The 22305-nt window shown below is 39.3% G+C and overlaps 1 protein-coding gene across 1 annotated transcript in view; it reads right to left on the bottom strand.

Annotated features, from left to right (window-relative positions):
- Window positions 1–22305, bottom strand: part of ST8SIA1 (ST8 alpha-N-acetyl-neuraminide alpha-2,8-sialyltransferase 1) — a 145066-nt gene that overhangs the window by 54438 nt on the left and 68323 nt on the right. Inside the window, exon 3 of the mRNA XM_032432651.1 lies at window positions 4272–4381. Coding sequence (XP_032288542.1) covers window positions 4272–4381 — 110 coding nt within the window. The remainder of the gene's footprint in view (window positions 1–4271; window positions 4382–22305) is intronic.

Here is a 22305-nt window from a genome sequence, read left to right on the forward strand (position 1 = left end):
AAATGTCTATGACACTTCCTTGTAGCTCTTAGAAAAAGCACACTGTAATTTTAGTTCCTCGATTCCTAAATTGATAATAACATAGATTTATAGAAAAGGCACATTTAATACAAATTGTTTCTAATAAGGCATAATTGTGTAAAAGTGTTTCAAACTTTGCATTATCGCTCATTGGCACAATTAACAGATATTAATGGCTAATGTGTGTTAGTAACTGTGCTCATGATCCTAAAAGATGTGATCACAGAATTGATGAAAGATAAATATTCTTTGAATTGGGGCATAGAGGTAGCAGGGGAATGGGCTTGGTGAAGAGGAATCTTCAAATAGAAAAAAGTCATAAAATTACTTTTTAAATGTTATGCATATCATTCATCATCAGGGAACTACAAATTAAAACTACAATGAGATATCACCTCACACCTCTCAGAATGGCTAAAATCAGCAACACAAGAAACAACAGGTATTGGTGAGGATGTGCAGAAAGGGGAACCCTCTTGCACTGTTGGTAGGAATACAAACGGGTACAACCACTCTGGAAAAGTGTATGGAGGTTCCTTAAAAAGCTAAAAATAGGGCGCCTGGGTGGCTCAGTTGGTTAAGCATCTGGGTTCAGCTCAGGTCATGATCCCAGGGTCCTGGGATTGAGTCCTGCATCAGGCTCCCTGCTCAGCAGGGAGTCTGCTTCTCCCTCTTCCTCTACCCCTCCCCCCACTGCTTGTGCTCTCACTTTCTCTCTCTCTCAAATAAATAAAATCTTTTAAAATTTTTTTGAAAAAAAAAAAAAAAGGTTAAAACTAGAACTACCCTACGACCCAGCAATTGCACTACTAGGTATTTACCCAAAAAATACAAAAACACAAATTCAAAGGATACATGTACTCTGATGTTTACAGTAGCATTATTTACAATAGCCAAAATAGGAAAGCAGCCCAAGTGTCCATTGATTGATGAATGGATAAAGAAGTGATATATAACGGATAAAGAAGTGTTAAAGAAGTGATAAGTGTCATTCCATGACAATAGAATATTACTTAGCCATCAAAAAGAATAAAATCTTGCCATTTGCAGTGACATGGATGGAGCTAGAGAGTATTGTGCTAGGTGAAATATATCAGAGAAAGAGAAATACCATATGATTTCACTCATATATGGAATTTAGAAGACAAAACAAATGAGCATAGGGAAAAAGAGAGAGAGAGAGAGAGGCAAACCAGGAAACAGACTCTTAACTATAGAGAATAAACTGACGGTTACCAGAGAGGAGGCAGGCAAGGGGGATGGGTTGAATAGGTGATGGGGACTGAGGGGTGAACCTGTTGTGATGAGCACCGGGTGTTTCTGGAAGTACTGAATCGCTATGTTGCACACCTAAAACTAGTATTACACTGCATGTTAACTGGAATTTAAATAAAAACTTTAAAAGTGTTACGCATATTTAAGTATGTAAAACACACATTTGAGCATAATTCTACCGCACCAAAATGATGTTGCCCTCACTTATATCCCTGAGCCACACAAATCATCTCCAAGATGCAAGCATGTTACCTTTGTCTTGCAGACCTTCCAGATAAATTGTATTCAATAATATTATTTTTTAAAGTGTTACTTTGGACTATAGAGCAAATGTTTACTTTGAAAAACAAGAAATAGATGTTTAGCATTAGAAAATGTACTTGAGGGGTGCCTGGGTGGTTCAATCGGTTAAGCATTTGGCTTTGGCTCAGGTCATGATCCTGGGGCCCTGGGATCGAGCCCTGCGTCCGGCTCCCTGCTCATCCAGAGTCTGCTTCTCCCTCTTCCTCTACCCGCTCCTCCCCCCTGCTCATGCTCTCTCTCTCTAAAATAAGTAAATAAAATCTTAAAAAAAAAAAAAGATAAGAAAATGTACTTGAAAATGTCTAAGCAAAGAAAATTATAATACTGTTATATCCTAATACTGAAAAACACTTTGAACTGTAATGTGGTATATCACTGTGTGCAGGTAAGGCTATTTTTGGATCTGTTCTCTCACTGTAACTCTCCATGCACCCTATAGTCTAAGATCAGACATACTACGTGCTTTCTAATCATATGTACTCACTAAATGTTTAACTTGAACGTATGATACTACCCGAATTTTCTCAGGGCACCCAAAAAATATGTATGAAGCAACCATTTATAAGTAGAACCATAAGTGGTCAAATAAGAATAATTTATAAACAATTTATAACACTTAATTGGGGCACCTGGGTGGCTCAGTCGTTAAATGTCTGCCTTCAGCTCAGGTCATGATCCCAGGGTCCTGGGATCAAGCCCCACATTGGGCTCCCTGCACAGCGGGAAGTCTGCTTCTCCCTCTCCCACTCCCCCTGCTTGTGTTCCCTCTCTCACTGTCTCTCTCTCTGTCAAATAAATAAATAAAATCTTTAAAAAAAAAAAAAACACTTAATTACTCCCATATTGTAAACCTTAAATGAGGCTTTTAAGAAATTCAAATATATTATGAAAATGGCCCTATTCTTTGCAGGGGTTCGATATGGTGGCATAGGAAGACCCTGAACTGACCTCCTCCCATTGGTACACCAAATCTACAGCTACTTATAGAATAATTCTCCCTGGAAAAGACCTGAAAATAAGCTGAATAGCAACTCCACAACAAAAGATAAAAGGACCAAATCAAGAAAGGTAGGAGAGGCAGAGACATAGTCTTGTCAAAAACCCTATTCTTGGCACGGCAAGCCACAAGTAGGAGGGATCTCACAAATACAGAGCATATCCCTAACGAGCAAGGTATTTGATCCCCACATCATGTACCCCAACCCTTGGGACCTGCACCAGAGAGACAGGATCTGAAACATCTGGCTTTGAAAACCAGCATGGCTTATACCTAGAAGACCCAAAGGACTGTAGGAAACGGAGACTCCCATCTTAAAAGGGCTCATGCACAGGCTCATTACCTTGGGTCCCAGTGCAAAAACAGCAAGCTGAAAAGCACCTAGACCATATGCGAAAGAAATTCACTGGCTAATCTTAAAGCATCTGCCAGAAGGGCAAGGGTCTGCTGGAACTCTCTCCAGGGATGGAGGTGCTGGCACCATTTTTGCACTCTCCTACCTTGCTGGTGCTGCTTGCCCTGGAATAGTGCTCCCATTCCCCCCTTTAAAAGATGTAAAATGCCAAACTCAGCAGGTGTATGTGCCAGCATCCTAGCACTCATCTGCCCTGCCAAAGTCTGTGGAAGGGTATGCCCCAGTCTGGCACTCTCCTGTGGATCCATGCTGCCTAAACCAGCAGGTGCTTTCAGAACACACAAGGGATGCCCCTTAAACACCTGTCTCTGGGCCAAGGGCAACTTGTGTATCTGGGCCCCACAGGTCTGAAACAATTAGAGGAACAGTTCCCGGCAGGCTACCACTCCCAGGTAGATGCAGGCAGCAGACTAAAACCCACCGTCCTTGGGCCCCATTTGGTGCCCTTCCTCTCTTGTTCATGCCTCTCAGAGCCCACTTCCTATCCAGCCCAGACTTCAAGGTATGTCACCTCAACTCTCTCTAGCCAGGATTCTCCGTGTTGTCACTCCCCTCCTTCCTCCCTCTTACCCAGACAATCCCAAACCCATGTCAATCCAATCACTTGCTGTCTTCACTTCTGGTCAAAATCACCCAACACAGCAGGTTGATGCCACTACAGGTAGATGGTCTCTACCCCTGGCTGGATGCATCTTAGCGGTTTTTTACACACCCCTGCAGAAGCCTCCTGTGTTCCCCTTCAAGTGACATACATGTCACCACTCTGCTCAGTCCTTCAACCAAACTTCCTCGCTGCTCAAAAGTTCTGCCCCCACCTTCCTTCCAGTTGTCCCAGCCGTACACAGATCAGATCTGTCTTCAAATCCCACTTGCTACTCACAAATGCTTTTGTGAAAAACAAAGATGAAAAGGGTGTAGAGTGAAATGAATAAATGAAAACGTTTATTTATAAACAATCTTTGAAGTTTTTATCACCCGACTATATAATCTAAAGCAAAATCTAAAGCAAAATCTAAGTGTTTCTACTTTTGGGTCTCCCCAGGACGTCTGAGCCCTTCTTGGTTTTGTACTTTCTTGGGGCATGTTCCCTTGCTCCCTGGCCCTCTCCTACACTCACTTGTATATGAACTTGAAGGGAAGCTAAAGAGCAGTTACAACTGATTAATCACAAGTGACTAGCTTTGAAAGGCCCCAGGGCTTGTGGAAGGGGTAGGGAAAAGGAGAGAAGGCAGAGGCCGCGCTGTGGGTGCTCTCTCTTACCGCATGACAAAATTTGCTTCATCTATTTGACGGCCACAGCCACTCTTCTTCAGAATCCCACCATTTCCCACCACCGCGCATTTCTTCAAGGGCAGCTGGAATGGGGTTGCCTAGCAACAGAAAACAAGGCGGGTTTTCACTGCAGAGAACACACAACCGCTCACAAAATCATTGTTTACAGCAGACCCGTTGGAAGAATTTGATTGAAGACTGGGCAGACCAAAAGAGCATGGAGAAAGAAAGATGCCAAGAAGTCTGTAAGGAATAAACTATCCTGTTCCTTTGAAACTAAAAAAAAATAATAAATAAATAATAAAAAAATTAATTCCCTGAAGTGTATTTAAATATAACATATTTTGAATCAAACTGACCATGTACATTGTAGAGAGTGGCTGCTAGGGAAAAGAGAAAAATCCATACTAAGCATAGATTAGTTTTAAAGGTATTAAACTGGGAACAAGCTCAAATGGATTCTATCTCCCTATCTGAATGCAATTTCATTCATTCCTACAATCTGCAATTCACTCAACAAACAGTGGCTGAGTGTTGCCTACGCTGTTAGGGGTAAATACAAAAAGATACCGAAAGTCACAGGCCTCAGGACTCACAGTTTGGGATGTAGGGGGACTATGAACATAGAAACTTATCTAACAGACTCTAACGTAATGCTGAAATTGTTGTAGAAGACGTATGCTCTAAGTGCTGTGGAGAATCCCACACAGGAGGAAAAGGGCAAATTTCTGCCAAGCCAACTCAGGGAAAGCTTTCTCACTCGAGATGAATCTTAAAGGATGAACAGGATTTTGCCAGGCAGAGAAACAGTATAAACAAAGGCATAAAGTATGCTGAAAGTAAATGCTGTGTTTATGAGAAAATGTACACTCTGGGTGGGTCTGTCTAGAACTTGGGAGGCGCTAAGGGGCAAGGGACTTGTGCAAACCAGACAGCATGTGACTTTCTTTCTGCAAACATTGAACTGAACTGCAAAGAAAATGTCCAGTGTACCTGAGTGTTCCCTGAAGTGCTATTTATAGTACCAGGGACTATCAAAACCTAGCAATAGCCCCTGGAAGTGAAATGCGTCATTCAGTGTCTTTTAGCTGGGTCAGCAAGAACCACGAAGTACAGAATCTCCTGCTTGCTGAAACAATACTTATTGGTTGCAGTTCTTTGGAGGAAGAACTTACATCTATAGAACTGGTACATAAAATAACCATTCTGATATTAAGTAGGCCATTCTGCATGAATTTGAAGCAAATATGGATTATACCAGAAGAATAAATGAAATACATGAATATATACTCTAAGAGCTTCACATAGGCCCAAAGTAATTAAACCAGAAAAATAAAATTCCAAGAGTCTGTGTGATCACTAGGAGCTGAGGTTGGCACTTAATGCAGCACAAGAAAAAATTTTACTTCCTCTATTTCTAGTATGTGAAAGGAACAGCCAGTGCTATGAAAATATAGTTGATAAAGATACAGTATTTAAATGGTAAAGTCTAAGCATTTGCCCACAGACAATTAAGAATTCCCTGCATGACTACAACAGAGAACAGTCTAGTGAACTCCAGAGCGGGATACAGAGAAGAAAGACAGGCAAAGGCCAGCACTCTAACACGTCCAGATTGATCCAGGGTTATATGTGGCATTTTCCTCAGTCAGTCCTAAGGAGGGTTTGAAGTCATTAGAAATACATTGGTTAGATCTACCGAAACAAGGCAGAGGATCATAGGAGAAGAGAGGAAAAAATGAAACAAGATGAAATCAGAGAAGGAGACAAACCATAAGAGATTCTTAATCTTAGGAAAAAACTGAGGGTTGCTGGAGGGGAAAGGGGTGGCGGGATGTGGGAACAGGGTGATGGACATTGGGGAGGGTATGTGTTATAATGAGCACTGGGTATTATATAAGACTGATGAATCACAGACCTGTACCCCTGAAACATAATACGTTATATATTAATTAATTGAATTTAAATTAAAAAAGAAAATATATTTATATATAAAAAAATAAAAGTGCAAAAAAAAAGAAATACATTGGTTAGATCTATGTTAGATGCAGATTTAAGTTTATATGCTCAAATTAGCTATTCATTTATTCCACAAGTATTTACTGAGTGCCTACTATGTTCCAGGCACTGTTCTGGGTGACAGGGACATATGTAATAATCCCTGTTCCTATGGAGCTTACATTCTCATGAGTAAAGACAAATGAGTGGAATGAACAGTATGTCAGATGGCAATATGGGCTGTGCAGAGAAACAAATCACTGGCATGAAACAATCAGGAAATGGCTTTTGAAGAACTGCAATTCAAATAGGGTGGCTGGGGAAGACCTCAAAGGAGACATGCGAGCAAATCCTTGAAAATGAGGTGGTGGGCATTATGGACATCCAGGGGGAACTGCTGTTGCTGACCTTGAGGAAGGAACATTCATGGGGTACAAAAGGAAGAGCAAAGACCCCATTGTGTCTGGAGATGAGTAAGCAGGGGATTGACAAGTAGAAGAGAAAATCAGAGTTAACTGGTGGAGAGACCGGAGAACAAATTCTGTAGGGCCTTGAAGGGTATGATAAAGACTTTGGGTTTTGTTCCAAGGTGAACATCAAGTCAAGGTAGGGAGAGCAAAGGAGTGACGTTATGCCATATTTTGGAACAACCACTCTGTCTCTGTGTGAACAGGCTACAAGATGTCATGGGTATAAAGAAAGGAACCAGTCAGGAGTCTCCTGTAACAGTGGACTAGAGATTCTGGTGGCTTGGATGAGGGTGATGGCAGTGGGGATGGTGAGAAGTGAGCAGATTCTGGAGAAATTTTGAAGGAAAGCTGACAGGATTTGCTGAGGTAATGGAAATAGAGTAAGAGAAAAAAGAGGAATTAAGAATGATGCCAAGGGTTTTGGCTAAAACAGCTGTAAAGATGGACCTGCCATTTACTGAGGTATAGATTACAGAGGAGCAGGTTTTGGGGAAAATGATTTGGAGTTCAATTTTAAATATGTCATGTGTGACATCTCCTTTAGACATTTAAATGGCAGTGTCAAGGAGGCAACTGAAATATGAGAATACATCCAGGGAACTGGTCTTTCCTGGAGAAAGCTGGGAGTGATCAGCATACAGTAGGGAACTAAAGTTAGGAGACTAGATGGTGAATGGGTGTAGACGGAAAAGAGAAGAGGTCAAAGACTTGAATCCTGGGACACTCCAACAAGAAGTCAGGACACTAAGGAGACTAAGGAGTGGCCAATAAAATGGCAGAAAAAAAAAAAACAACAGGAAAGTGTGTCTGGGAAGACAAGCTAAAAAAAAAAAGGTTTCTCAAAAAAGAAGGGGAAAAATGGTAGCAAATGCAATAGATTTGCAATAATAAAGAGATTAATAAATAAAGTAAATAATAGCTAAAAATTGCCCCCTGGATTTAACAACGTGAAGGTCACTTGGTAACCTTAACAAGGATAGATTTGGTTCACAGTGTAGACAGAAGCCTGATCTGAGTGGCGCCTGAGTGGCTCAGTTGTTAAGCATCTGCCTTTGGCTCAGGTCATGATCCCAGGGTCCTAGGATCGAGTCCCACATCAGGCTCCCTGCTCAGCGGGAAGCCTGCTTCTCGCTCTCCAGCTCCCCCTGCTTGTGTTCCCTCTGTCGTTGTGTCTCTGTCAAATAAATAAATAAAATCTTAAAAAAAAAAAAAAAGAAGAAGCCTGATCTGAGCTCAGTGAGTTATACATGTTTATTTGCATATCTATTTTTATATAGTTATTTTAAGAGTGTGGGCTCATTCATGCTCAACTAATATTTAGTTTGCCGTGGGGCACCTGGGTGGCTCAGTCAGTTAAGCATAGGACTCTTGATATCATCTCAGGTCACGATCTCAGGGTTGTGAGATCAAGCCCTGCACTGGCCTCTGTGCTGGGCATGAAGCCTGCTTGGGATTCTCCCTCTCTCTCTACCTCCCCCCCAAATAATAAAATAATAATAATAATTAATAATAACAATAACAATAATAATAATATTTAGTTTGCCTTGTAAAAGCCAACTTAAACCCTCCCTCATTGTTGTCAGAGTTCTTGAGGGGTGCCTGGGTAGCTCAGTTGGTTAAGCATCCAACTCTTGGTTTCGGCTCAGGTCATGATTCTAAAATCATTGAGATTGAGCCCCGTGTTGGGCTCCATGTTCAGCAGGGAGTCTACTTGAGAATTCTCTCCCTCTTCCTGTGCCCCTCCCCCACTAAAATAAATAAATCTAAAAAAAAGAGAAAAGAAAAAAAAGAGTTCTTGAACCAGACTGACTAGCAACCCCAGGCTTCCAGGTAAGAATCTGGGCACAGAAGCAGCATATCTGGGAAAGGGCAGAAGTAGCAGCAGCAACATAAAGCCAGGTGTCTCCAGGGGCGCTGGGATGGCTTGGTCGGTTGGCCAATGGGCTCTTGATTTTGGCCCAGGTCATGATCTCAGGTTGTGGAATCAAGCCCAGTGTCAGGCTCTGTGCTCAGCAGAGAGTCTGCTTGAGATTTTCTCCCTCCCCATTTCCTTCTGCCCCTCCCTCCACTCATGTGCAGTCTCTCCCTATATATAATAAATAAACAAATCTTTAAAAAAAAAAGAAAAAAGCTGGTGCCTCCTACCTCCTAACTTCCAGGTTGTAGGACTGTGGGACTACAGGGCAGGCTGTCCAACCCCTCAGTGTTCCATTTCTTGTCTCCAAAGAGGGCTAATATCACAGGATTATATGAGATGTTGTACATACATCTCCTTGAGCTCCTGGTACGGTGTTCCTTCCCTTCTTCTTTCTTCCTTCCCTTCTTCTTTCATCCCTTTCCTCCTTCTAGCACAGTTTACTGACTTGTTCAAGCCACAAAATACTGAGATTCCAGGGGCTTGGGGAAACATGATAATAGAGTGATTTGTCTAACTCTACCTTAACAATTGTAAAATGTAACTATTATATTCATATACTATAAAATTTTTTTTTAAAAGCTCTTGAACTAAAGGCCAGGGATGGGGGGAGCCATTTCTTTTTTTCTGTTAATATTTGCTTGCTACTTCTCCATTTGGTCAACTGCTGGCCCTCACACAAGCAATTTCATTTCAATAAATATTTCTCAAGTGCCTACATACACACTCTTCTGGGCACAATAACAGCTCACCAAAGCTTTACAGAGAGGAAAAACTTAACCGAGAAAGCACTGTGGAATTTTAACTAATTGATATAATACTGTCATTGTGCTATTTTAAATACAGAATATCTCAGCTTGGCAATGATCAGTGCCTACCAGAATATGTGAATGCAACGTTCTCCTTCTGGGGTACAGTACCTAGAAAGAACTTTTGGTCATCTGTTTCCACATGAATATTACTATTTTGGCAAAGACTATTTTTTTATTAAGGCATTGCATCCTTTCTTTTCAAATGTATCTCCTTGTACCCCTGCCAGAAAATGTCTACTGGGTCTGAGAATATAGTATACTATAAAACTCCTCCTGCTAACCTTAAAAAATACTACTCTATGTCCATCAGTATATGAATGGATAAAGAAGTCATGGTATACACACACACACACACACACACATATACCTATACATACACACACAACATAGTATTACTCAGCCATATAAAAAAAAAGAATAAGATCTTGTCATTTGTGACATGGATGGACCTAAAGGGTATTATGCTAAGTGAAAATAAGTTAGACAGAGAAAGACAAATACCATATGATTTCATTTATACGTGGAATCTAAAAAACAAAACAAATGAATAAACAAACAAAAAGCAAAAACAGATCCATAAATACAGAGAACAAACTGATGGTTGCCAGAGGGAAGGAAGCTGGGAGAATAAGCAAAATGGGTAAAGGGGATTGGGAGATACAGGCTCCCAGTAATGGAATGATCAAGTTATGGGAATAAAAGGTACAAGATAGGGAATATAATCAATGGTATTGTAATAGCATTATATAGGGACAGACAGATGGTAGCTACACTTGTGGTGAGCATATAGCATAATGGATGGATTTGTGGAATCACTACGTTATACACCTAAAACTAATGTAACACTGTGTGTCAACCGTACTTCAATTAAAAAAAAAACAAACAACAAAAAAATATTCTCTAAATGAAAGAATGAATTAGGCAGATCAACCATATGGATGAGCTCAAAATATTGCTGGACCACTAATTCACCTGATGGATCTTTGTCCAAATTTTTTTGCCTATCACTGTCCCATCTATTAATGGCCATCTTCTTAATGACTATATTATATTAACCATCTGGAATTCATATTCTGGATTGCCAGTCCCCTCAAACTCTCAGTGCCTCACAGGAAGTCAGGCATGATAATAACTATCCCATCTGTCTTCCAGCATGATTAGGAGAATTAAAATAAGGTGAGGCATTGAACATCATCAGAAACTCTGAAGTCCTATATATGGCATTAGTACATTACTATATACTAAAAAATTTAATTCTCTAGGAAAAAATGTATCTGTATATTGCTAGACTACTATAATATGTAGTTTATCTTTGGGTGAGATACTTTCAACTTCAAAGAATTATATTGGTCTTGAACAAAATATTTTTTATCATTGGCCTTTGAGGATATATCAACTACTTCTATGAATCAATGAATTTAATGAATTTTTTTTAAAGATTTTATTTATTTATTTGAGAGAGAGCATAAGAGGGAGTAGGGTCAGAGGGAGAAGCAGATTCCCTGCTGAGCAGGGAGCCTGATGCGGGACTCAATCCCAGGACTTGGGGATCATGACCTGAGCCAAAGGCAGTCGCTTAACCAACTGAGCCAGCCAGGCACCCGAATTTAATGAATTTTTAAATGTACATTTTTTGTGTGTGAATCATTGCAAGGAGCCTATCTTTTTTGCTCAACACTCTATATCCCAAGTAAGCACAGAGCAGATAATCGACTATTTGTTTAATATGTTAATTATTTAATCAGATTTTTGTTGAACATCTAATCTGTTTTCACCAGTACCTTACCTAAAGTGGAATTTTTTTTTTTTTAAGATTTCATTTATTTATGTGACAGAGAGAGAGAGAGAGCGAGAGCGAGAGCAGGAACACAAGCATGGAGAGTGGGAGAGGGAGAAGCAGGCTTCCCGCCGAACAGGGAGCCTGATGTGGGGCTCGTGATCGAGCAGACACTTAACGACTGAGCTACCCAGGCACCCCTAAAGTGGAATTTTCTTCGTGTCACAATGGATATATAATTTAATCTCCAAACTGCAAGAACAGACATGAGCCCTGCCACTCTCTAAATAAGAGCCAATGAATAAAGCCATCGCCAATTTTGTTTTTTGAGTTATCCCTTATCCTTATCATGGCCCATGGCCTACATTGCTTGGGTCTCTTCTTAAATAGCCTGATGTCCAACTTACCTTTTCACTCAACAACTATTTGTTGAGCACCTCTGATGGACCAGAAGCTGCTGTGTATACTGAGAATATGCTGGTGAACAAAATAGACATGTACCCCATTCATGGAGCTAACATGTTAACAGGAAAAACAGAATTTAATAAATACAATAGGAAAGTACAGAGTGCTATAGTTATAGGACATCTTTATGAGGAAGTGACCCTGAGACCTGAGATCTCAAGTTTTTAGGCATAAGAAAAGTAGTTGAGATTTCTGGTCCATCAAATAATCTTAAGAAAGTTGAAAGAAAAAAAAGGACAAAAATTAGGGTCTTTAATGTTTTATGGCATAAATGAAGGTGAAGAGACTTATTACAGGCTAGAAGACATTTTCAGAAGCAAATTACAAATACCACCTGATAAATTATTCCTGGCTTACAATATGACTTCTGGAAGAATGCTATTAAAATCTGAAGAATTTAAGCCATGTTTTTTGTGCCTTATGTAAATAGCTCTAGAGCATCCCAGAATGGTTTTTTAATTAAGTGAATGAAGCATTATTTACCAAAGTCATTTCCAAAGCAAGATGCCTCACTTCTTCCTCTTCATGTGCAATCACACAAGACAACAAAGCACTAAGGGCCAGTGACTTCAATTACTAACATGAGGACACTCTGTGCCTACTCATCTTCTATCCCATAGACATAACTAGATGTCCTGAATGATAATTACACTATCTCTACGAGGAAGTGAGTTAACCACCGTCAATCACTAACCTTTTTAGAGTCTGAGCTTGTCCTGCGGGGAGGGGAGGAGGCACATGGAGAAAAGAAAAACTGTTAACCACTTAGCAGATAGAGAACTGGATTAAACAATGCTGCAGTAACTATTTTTACAGGAATACACAACACTTTAGTAAAAACACCTCTGATACAAATTAATTTACAATAGTCTTTGAGGCATGTCTACAATATAAAAAATTAGCATCATGCATTGATGTGAAATAAAAATTGAAGAATAAAAAATGTTCTATAGAACCACTCTAGGGCAAAACCAGATATTGGGGGCAGGCTATAATGTCCCTACATCCAAGTTATAAAAAAAAAACTAACCTTATATCTAGGCTTCTACTAGGAGTACCAGGAAGCCAAAAAGTTTAAAATCCCAGAGGTGACCCACTTGGATTCTGTGAAAATGAGTAAAGGAAAACCTCATTCAAAATGGAGTTGAGAAGTCCTGAAGAAGGAGCTCTCAAGCCTGTACCACTACTTGCAGCATACTTTACCTACCTGGGCAGGAGGAAGCTTATTTTCCTACCCCAGCAGGAGGAAAAAGAAGATTTTGTCCTAGCCCAGCAACAGCCCAGACAATGAGAAGTTACCACAAACCTGAACTCTTGCTTTCCTCCAATGAACTTTCATTCAGAACCACCCCTCTCAACTCCTTCCTTTCCTCTCTAAAAGCAAACCCCCCTCTCCTTTGTTCTCCAGACTTGTCTAGGGTTGATTACAGTTTGCATGTCCCAAATTGCAAGTGCTCTGCTATTCCTAAATAAACTCATTTTCCTGGTAAAATAACTGGCTACTTTATTTTTAAGGTTGACAATTCTATCCATAGTGGAGCTCGGCCAGAAACAATCTAAGCTCTGAACAAACAAGAGGAGGCTCTGCAGTGCCCAGACACGAGAATTGAGTAATAGATTGAATCAGATTAAGCAAACTAATGGCCAATGAAATATCTTTAATTTCAAGAATTTATCTAAGCAACAAAGTAGTATTTTTAAATACTCTCTTGCTTTTGAAGACGGCAACAAAATAGTCCACTGTTTTAAACTTAAGATATCTCAGATATATCAGATAAAAAAGATAAACTCAGCGTTAATGACAACAATCATAACTCTCACTGCTTCAATGTAAGTTTCCAGATGCACCAAATAACTTTTGCATCTACCTTGCTCTAGATTCTTCTTTCTCTAGCCTCCTTCTACCACTTCTGTTCCTGTTTCACCTGTAACCTACATTCCTTGCTTGGTTGTTTTCATATTGGGGGGTGAGAGGAGAGGAAAGGGAGAATGCCATAAATATTTCTAAATAAGTATTATTTTATAACTAAAAAAATAAGTGAAGCTATCAAGCTAAATTTTCCTTATTTTGTTACACGTGGAACTTTATGCTGATACTCTTTTAGCTAAAAAAGTTGGACTTTTATTTTCACGCTTCACAATTCAAAGGAAAACTCTTTGTCTGTTTGTTTGTTTTGCCCGACTACCCCCTCCAAACACTTCTCTTTGATAGGAAGGGGAACAAGTCTTCCATGTCATGCAGTTGTGTTTTAAAGCTAGAAATATTACCAGACCACTCAGTATTCAGAACACTACCAAGTGCCATTATTAAGAAGAGGAATCACTATCAATGTTAGATGTGGGTCTCAAATCTTAACAGAAAAGCAGAGCTTTTGATTTGCAACCCTTGAAGTGGCTTGAAAGGCTGTTGCTATATGCCAGCGACTATTACTCATTATGTCAAAACATATGCTTGCCCTTATTGATGAAAATCTCAAGTTTTTGTCCATAGGAATATGAACTTGTACTTCTAATTATAGTCCAACCCATTCATTTCTATGTACCCTCACCCATATATCCACATGGACTCCCACACATAATTATGCTTCACCCACACACATAATTTAATTTCTCACCCATATGTTAATTATATCCTCGACTGAGGCATCTAAATACACCCCGTCTTACGTCTAATTACAGCCCCCCTCTTATGAATGTAATTACACCATTCAGCCACCCATCTAATTATGCCCTCCTTGACATATTTAATTGCACTGTCCGCTCAAGGACCTAACTACATTCTAACCAGTGCATCAATTAAGCCCCCAACCCTCCAACAATATTCTTCAGATGCACATCTCTTTATCTCTGTACCCCACTTTATTATTTCAACTAAGGACTGACAACTTCCCCCAAGCAAATTCCTAGTAAGTATGGCATCCAGCTAACAGGCAAAATAATGACAAGATGCAGCTGAATCAAAAGCAGCTTTGGTCCTTTCTGGTAAATAAGCAAATATGTATTTGCTTTTTCAGTCATTTAACTAGCCCCTTGGAAATCCAAATTAAAATTTCTGCTATTTTCTTACTTTGCATGTGTAAGCATTTTTATGATGAAAATATCTAGTAATTAGTTAATTTATTTCAGAGACTAATGCTTCTCATTATAGATACTTAATTATTGAACCCTTAAAAAACATTACCCACAACTTTTCCTGGGGATATATAAGTACTAATTATAGAATATTTGCACATCCATACCATTCAAAGACCTTTCATTGTCCTTCAATTATATGAAAGTGAATTTCCAGAAAGCTGATGCTAAGATTTGTATTCCCCATTCCACTAATAAAATTGTGATTTAAAAAAGATAAACTCAGTGTTAATATTCTTTCTACACAGGATGCATCTCTGGAAATTGAATAATGTGATATATTTATGTGTTGGGCACTATTTCTCCATTAAAATGTTTGATTCAATCCATTATAAAAAATAATACATAAGCATTCCAAGGAGTATTACGTATTTTTCACATATAATCTATAGTTGGGACACAACCCCTAGAAGCCAAATATTACATCAGTTCATGGGACCATTAAGCAGATTCATTAAATGTTTCATAATCAATTCCCAGTTAACTGAAATTTGTTACTGACATTGTTTCTGACCCATGAATGCCAAAGCAGCAAGGAAGGCCTGTACCTCTACTTTAGGCCAGAGGTTGGCCGCAGTTCTCAAACAGGGGAGATTTTTCATGGTGGAAAGGAAAGGACTACGAAGGGTATGCACAACATTTCAAAGGTAGCCTCCAGTGATTCTTAGTAGTAGAGCACAAAATGGCGGCGGCAGCAGCAAGAACCTAGTTCATGCCATTCATTGCTAGACTGCATTCTCAACTCCTGAGGTAGAAGTACCACCGCAAGAATCTTACTCTGCAAATACAGTACATCTTCCTATTGAGAAGCATCGCCCTCAAGCCCTGCCTGACCATATCTGAGTCCTGACTTAACGTTTCTTCTATGACCACTGGTGACTTATTTAACCTCAGTGCCTTAGTGTTCTCATTTGTACCCGCCTCAGACAGTTGTGAGGCTTAAATGAGCTCCATCTGGCACTAAGTAAGTGATCAATACTGTTACCTTATTTTTAACGGACCAATATTTTCTCAGGAACACGGCTTAGAAATCTTGGGAGTCATTTTCTCTCAGTATCACCCTATCACCTACCTCTGCAGAGGTTCTTCTACTCTCCTCTTTCCATCCTCATTGCAAATTTTTTTTAAAGATTTATTTTCTTTGAGAGAGAGACTGAGAGAGAGCATGTGCACATGGGGGCAGAGGCAGACTCCCTACTGAGGGCAGAGCCCAAGGGAGGGCTCAATCCCATGACCCATGAGATCATGACCCATGAGAGCATGACCTGAGCCAAAACCAAGAGTCAGAAGCCTAACCCACTGAGCCACCCTGGCGCCTCACCTCATTGCAAAAATTTTGTAATGGCTTACTACTATTGTCGGATTCTAGTTCTTGTCCACCATCTATCCTTCACTCTCATGTACTAGTTTTTCTTCCAAAACAAAAGTGATGCTATCACAGGTGTTTGCATATGTCCAAACACATAAAATTATGCACATTCAATATGCACAGTTCTTTCTATATTGCTTATCCCTCAATAAATCTTTAAATAAACAAAATCTAGTGCAAGTCACTCCCCTACAAAGAACGTACAAAATGTACCATTTTTGCCCCACCATCCATAGACAAAAACATTTGAGATCTTCATTGAGGCACTCAGAACCCAACACCCCAAACTCCTTGTTCTTTCTTGTTTCACACCACATCACCTAGGCTCACACTCCATATTCCCTCCACACCATTTTATTTACTGTGCTTCTCCTCCAAAATAGCCTGAATTTCTTGTCTCCCTATATTTGTTGAGGCTGCTACAATGCCTCCTCCCCTACCTCCCCCCACTCTCCCTACCCTATTATCTACCTACCAAGTCATTTTTCACCCTTAAGAACCATGAAGTGTCTGCAGGTATTATGTCCAATAAGATCTTCTACAAGTTCAAGGGTTGCTCAAAAACTGAAACAGATCAGAGGAACATAAGAATTCATTTATGCTCAATGAGTCATGAGAATTATGTGTTAAAGCTGTGCATAGCAGCTTGTAAATATATGTGAAATTGAATCAAATCATTTCTTCAGTACTTCAGAGACTTTCAAACTTATTATTGTTGATGTTCTTTTGTTTCACAATGGAAGTCTTCTGTTGTTTTTCAAATAAGATTTATGCAGAAAATCTCCATTAAAAAACAAAAATAGAAAAACAAAAGAGAAGATGCTGTTTGAGGTGCAGGTGGGCACCTCTCTTGGTGCCTCTTATTTCTGAAAGTGACACTTAGACACCCCAAGGAAATTGATGGTACAGAAAACTACTAATCTAATCAAACTCCCCCCTCACCTGGAAATTAAGAACTACAAATATCAAGCACATTTCAGTTAAAGATATTTGGCAGGTATTTATTGGGTTCCAAACAACCATATACTAGGCCTTTTATGAAGTACTGGGGCAAAACCCCTGACCTCCAGCTTAATGTTTGTTGCACTAAAATGTGGAGTAAATTAAGACATCTATTTTGTTTTCAACCATAAAGAGTGTGCAATTACTCAGTAATGCAGCAGACTATTAAACTGTTAATCCAATTTAACTGACTGAGCACCTTAACAACAGTACCAGGATCAACTGCTGGCTAATTAACTATTAAATTATTAATTTCTTAAAAAAGCAAACCTAGTATTGTCTCATATATAACTATTCCATGACAAAATGAAGAAATCAAGCAGAGAATATTTTCTTTGAGAATAACTGGCTCCTTCTGCTTTCTCCCCACCCCACCCCCCTTTATAAAAAAGTATCTGTTGGGGCACCTGGGTGGCTCAGTCAGTTAAGTGACTAACTCTTGATTTATGCACAGGTCATGATCTCAGGGTGGTAAGATCAAGCCTGCGTTGGGCTCTCTCTCTGCCCCTTCCCTCATCCCTGCCCATGTGTGCACTCTGTCTCTGTCTCTGTCTCCCTCAAAAACAAAAAGTATCTGTCATTCTTTCTTGTGAGAAAAAGGAAAAGAATTTGTTCCTAGAGCATTCCTCTCTTCCCTGCATTGCTCCCTCAATCATCTCCCAGGACTTGCACATATAAGCCTCGAATCAGCTGAATTTTATAGTCTCTAAATTCTCCACTCACACTCTTATCTCTGCTTATTTTACCCTATCTGCTTGAGTCATCTTTTCCCCTTTTTTTATCATGTGGCCCACATATAACAGAATCACCCTAAAATGCGTAGAAAAGATACATATTCTTGGTCCCACTTCAGCTCTGGGTAGAGTTGGAGAAGCTGAAGTTCCTCTACACAATTCATGTGAACAATGAAGTCTGTAACCCACCACATCCTACCAACTCTCAAATACAACCTAATGTCTTCCTTCTCCAGAACTTTCCCTGACCAACCTTATCTTCAGGGATCAGCATCCACAGTCCTACCCACTGTCACAAAAAGAACCCTACAGCAATGTCACTCCCTTTAACTGACACTCTAGACACTTAGCATTTAGTACTATCTGCTAGCCATTTTATGTATACACTCATCCCCCACAAGTGGAGAATAAGTTGCTCAAAGGTATAAATCATGTCTTGTAAATCTGAACCTCTGACATTATATAGTGGCCATAGTAAGTACAAAGATGTTTTGATTAATTGATTGATTGATCCAGAAATGCCAGGAATATAAGCAAATGAAGCAAATCTGTTAACAATTTCAGACCACTGGTGTAAAGGTTAAGGATACACATCTGAGCTAACACAGTCTAGCACACAGGAGTTCCAAAATCAAATGCCTACAGAATCCAGGCAAGGAGCATAAGAGAAGTTGATGGAAGGCAATAGGGAATGCTAAGGACTGTGGTAAACAAAGGATACATGACAAAACCAAAAAGATCAGGAACTCCTCAGACCCTGTTGATGGACATAGGACCCAGTGCTGCCAGATATTCTAATTTTTTATCCAAGTGCTACTAAATTCTATGTGAAATCTCCTAGTTTTTAATGTTGGCAATATATTTTAAATAATTTTTTTGATTGTAAAGGCTGAATAAAATACATTTGAGAGCCACACTTGGCTTGCTTGTAGCCAGTTTGCATTTTAAACTCTAGAACCCAGGCAGGGTCTTAGGCATCTTATATTTATTCAGGATGGGAGGTTAAAGAGAAGTATAAATCTTATTCAGAAAAATATATGTTTTAAGAAACTTTTACCCAAAGATGGGGAAAGATTCTCTTCTTGCCAGGCCCAAATGAAATAATAGGTCTTTTTTTAAGGCAGTTTGTGAAAATTCATGATTCTAAGACACAGAAGACAGACCACAGGATTTTTGAAGTCTCCCTAATCTCAGTTCAAAATAACATTAAGAGATAGTCAGATATTACCCACAGTGATTTCTCAGCCCTTGATGACTGAGACCTCTCATCCTAAACAGTTGTTTGTTACTTTCTAACCAAAATGGGATCATCTTACTCATACGGTTTAACATGATATTATGGACATCTTTCCATCATTATTTTAATACCAGTGTACTATTTCACTGGATAGGTGATTCAAAATTTAACCAATTCCTTACTGTGTATATTTTAGGTTGTTCCCAATTTGTCACTATGTTAAACAATGCTGCTATAAACATCTTTGAATTGTGGCAAATCCAGGAAGGTGAATAGGGAAGGAAGGACCAACCCACTCTATTTTTCCCTTTGGACAAAAATAAAGCTTGCTTAATTTTATTAAAGCACTGTGCAAGAGTCTCTTCAAGACCACCTCTCCGGCGCCTGGGTAGCTCAGTCGGTTAAGCATCTGCCTTTGGCTCAGGTTATGATCCCAGGATCCTGGTATCGAGTCCTACGTCGGGCTCCCTGCTTAGTGGGGAGTCTGCTTCTCCTTCTGCCCCTCCCCCGCCTTGTGCTCTCCCTCACTCACTCTCTCTCTCAAAAAAAAAAAAAAAAAAAAAAAAGACCACCTCTCAACAAGATTGCTGTCCCTAACCCATCCACATAGGCTTCCTCATGCTGTCACTGACCCGACACATGTAATCTTGAGCATTTGTCCAGTTACATCCTTAAAATAAATCCTTAGATGTGGAATTGCTGGGTCAGATAATAAGCACATATTTAAGGCCTCTGATCTACATTGCTGAATTACCTACCAGAAAACTGTACCAGGTTCACTGGCACCTCTTGTGCCTGAGAGCACCTATGTCTCAACCTCCCTATCCAGCGACCTTGAAACAACTTGGGTCCTATCAATAAAAGCAGCTGAGTACACATTCATCCATTTCCATAAGGAAAACACAATGGGAATCTCCGTATGTACTATGCCAGCTATTTCAGACATACCAGGGGAGAAACTTCATAGTGCTGTAATCATTCTATGATGTATTACTTAATCTGAGAGGAAAGGCAATGCGGCTTAAGTGGGTAAATTCAGAGTTTGGTTCAACAGGTCTGAGTGCAAATTCTGACTCAGTTTGGAATCTCAGCTTGGAACTAGTTGCTAGCTGGGAGATCTGAACGGGTCACTTAACATGTCTCAGCTTCAGTTTCTACATGTAAAATGGAAACAATAAAATAAACCTTATATGATAATACATATAAAACACATAGCAAAAAGCCTGGCACATTGTAAGTTCTTGGCAAACTACAGCTTTAGAGTGTACCCACAAAACCTTATCAAATTACCAAAATATAATGAACCCACTCTTTAATATTTTATTTTCTCTAATATATTTGATTTTCATTAATATTGCTTAAACATTTTATCTATAATGTTACATATTTAGAGACTGAATTAAACTTTATTTCTAATTTAAAATAAAAATGTTTTCTTAAAATCCACCTGTGAGTGAAATCATATGGTATTTGTCTTTCTCTGACTGACTTATTTCGCATAGCATAATAGTTTTAAGCAGTTTATATTTATTGCTTTATTTGTATGTATGCTTATCATAGGATAATAATTAGTGAATTAAAACATCTTCAAAAGGTCATTAAAATATCTTTTTTCCTTTGACAAAAGAGGCAGGAATATGCAATGGAAAAAAGACAGTCTCTTCAACAAACAGTGCTGGAAAACGGACAGCTACATGCAAAAGAATGAAACTGGACCATTTTCTTACACCATACACAAAAATAAACTCAAAATGGATTAAGGACCTAAATGTGAGACCTGAAACCATAAAAATCCTAAAAGAGAGGAGAGGCAGTAATTTCTCTGACATCAACCATAGCAACATTTCTCTAAATATGTCTCCTGAGGCAAGGGAAATAAAAGCAAAAATAAACTATTGGGACTACATCAAAATAAAAAGCTTCTGCACAGTGAAGGGAACACTCAACAAAACTAAGATAATCCACTGAATAGAAGATATTTGCAAATGACATATCCAATAAAGGGTCAGTATCCAAAATATGTAAAGAACTTGTATACAACTCAACACCAAAAAACAAATACTACAATTGAAAAATGGGCAGAAGACATGAATAGACGTATTTCCAAAGAAGACATACAGCTGGCTAACAGACACATGAAAGATGCTCATCATCACTCATTATCAGGGAAATGCAAATCACAACTACAATGAGATATCACCTTATACCTGTCAGAATGACTAAAATCAAAAACACAAGAAACAACAAATGTTGACAAGGATGTGGAGAAAATGGAACCCTCATGCACTGTTGGTGGGAATGCAAACTGGTGCAGCCTCACTGGAAAACAGTATGGAGGGTCCTCAAAAACATAAAAATAGAACTACCTTAAATCCAGTAATCCAACACTGGGTATTTACCAAAGAATACAAAAACACTAATTCAAAAGGATATATGCCTCCCTATATTTATTGTAGCATTGTTTACAGTAGCCAAATTATGGAAGCAGCCCAAGTGTCCATCGATAGATGAATGGATAAAGAAGAGTGGTATATATACACAATGGAACGTTACTCAGCCATCAGAAAGAATGAAATCTTGCCATTTGCAACAACATGGATGGAGCTAGACAGTATAATGCTAAATGAAATGAGTTAGTCAGAGAAAGACAAATACCATATGATTTCACTCTTATGTGGAATTTAAGAAACAAACCAAAGAAACAAAGGAAAAAAAGTAAAAAAGACGGTGGTGTGCCGCAACCGGCTCCTGGACGGCTGGGAAGGCCAGTGGGAAAGGTGGCTCCCACCCCCACCACTGCTCTCTTCGGAGAGTGGGCCTACCCCCCGAGTGTTACAGGCCCCCATAGCAGCACTAGCCTTTAGCACTTGGTTTATTTATTTTTTTATATTAAAAAAAAAAGTAAAAAAGAAACAAACCAAAAAACAGACTTAACTCTAGAGAACAAACAGATGGTTACCAAAGGGGAGACAGGTGGAGGGATGGGTGAAATAAGTGAAGGGGGTTAAGAATACACTTCTCATGATGAGCACTGAGTAATGTATAGAATTGCTGAATCACTATATTGTACACCTGAAACTAATATAACACTGTATGTTAACTATACTGGAA

This window comes from Phoca vitulina, unplaced genomic scaffold (genome assembly GCF_004348235.1).
Source record: "Phoca vitulina isolate PV1807 unplaced genomic scaffold, GSC_HSeal_1.0 scaffold49, whole genome shotgun sequence".
NCBI lineage: Eukaryota > Metazoa > Chordata > Mammalia > Carnivora > Phocidae > Phoca > Phoca vitulina.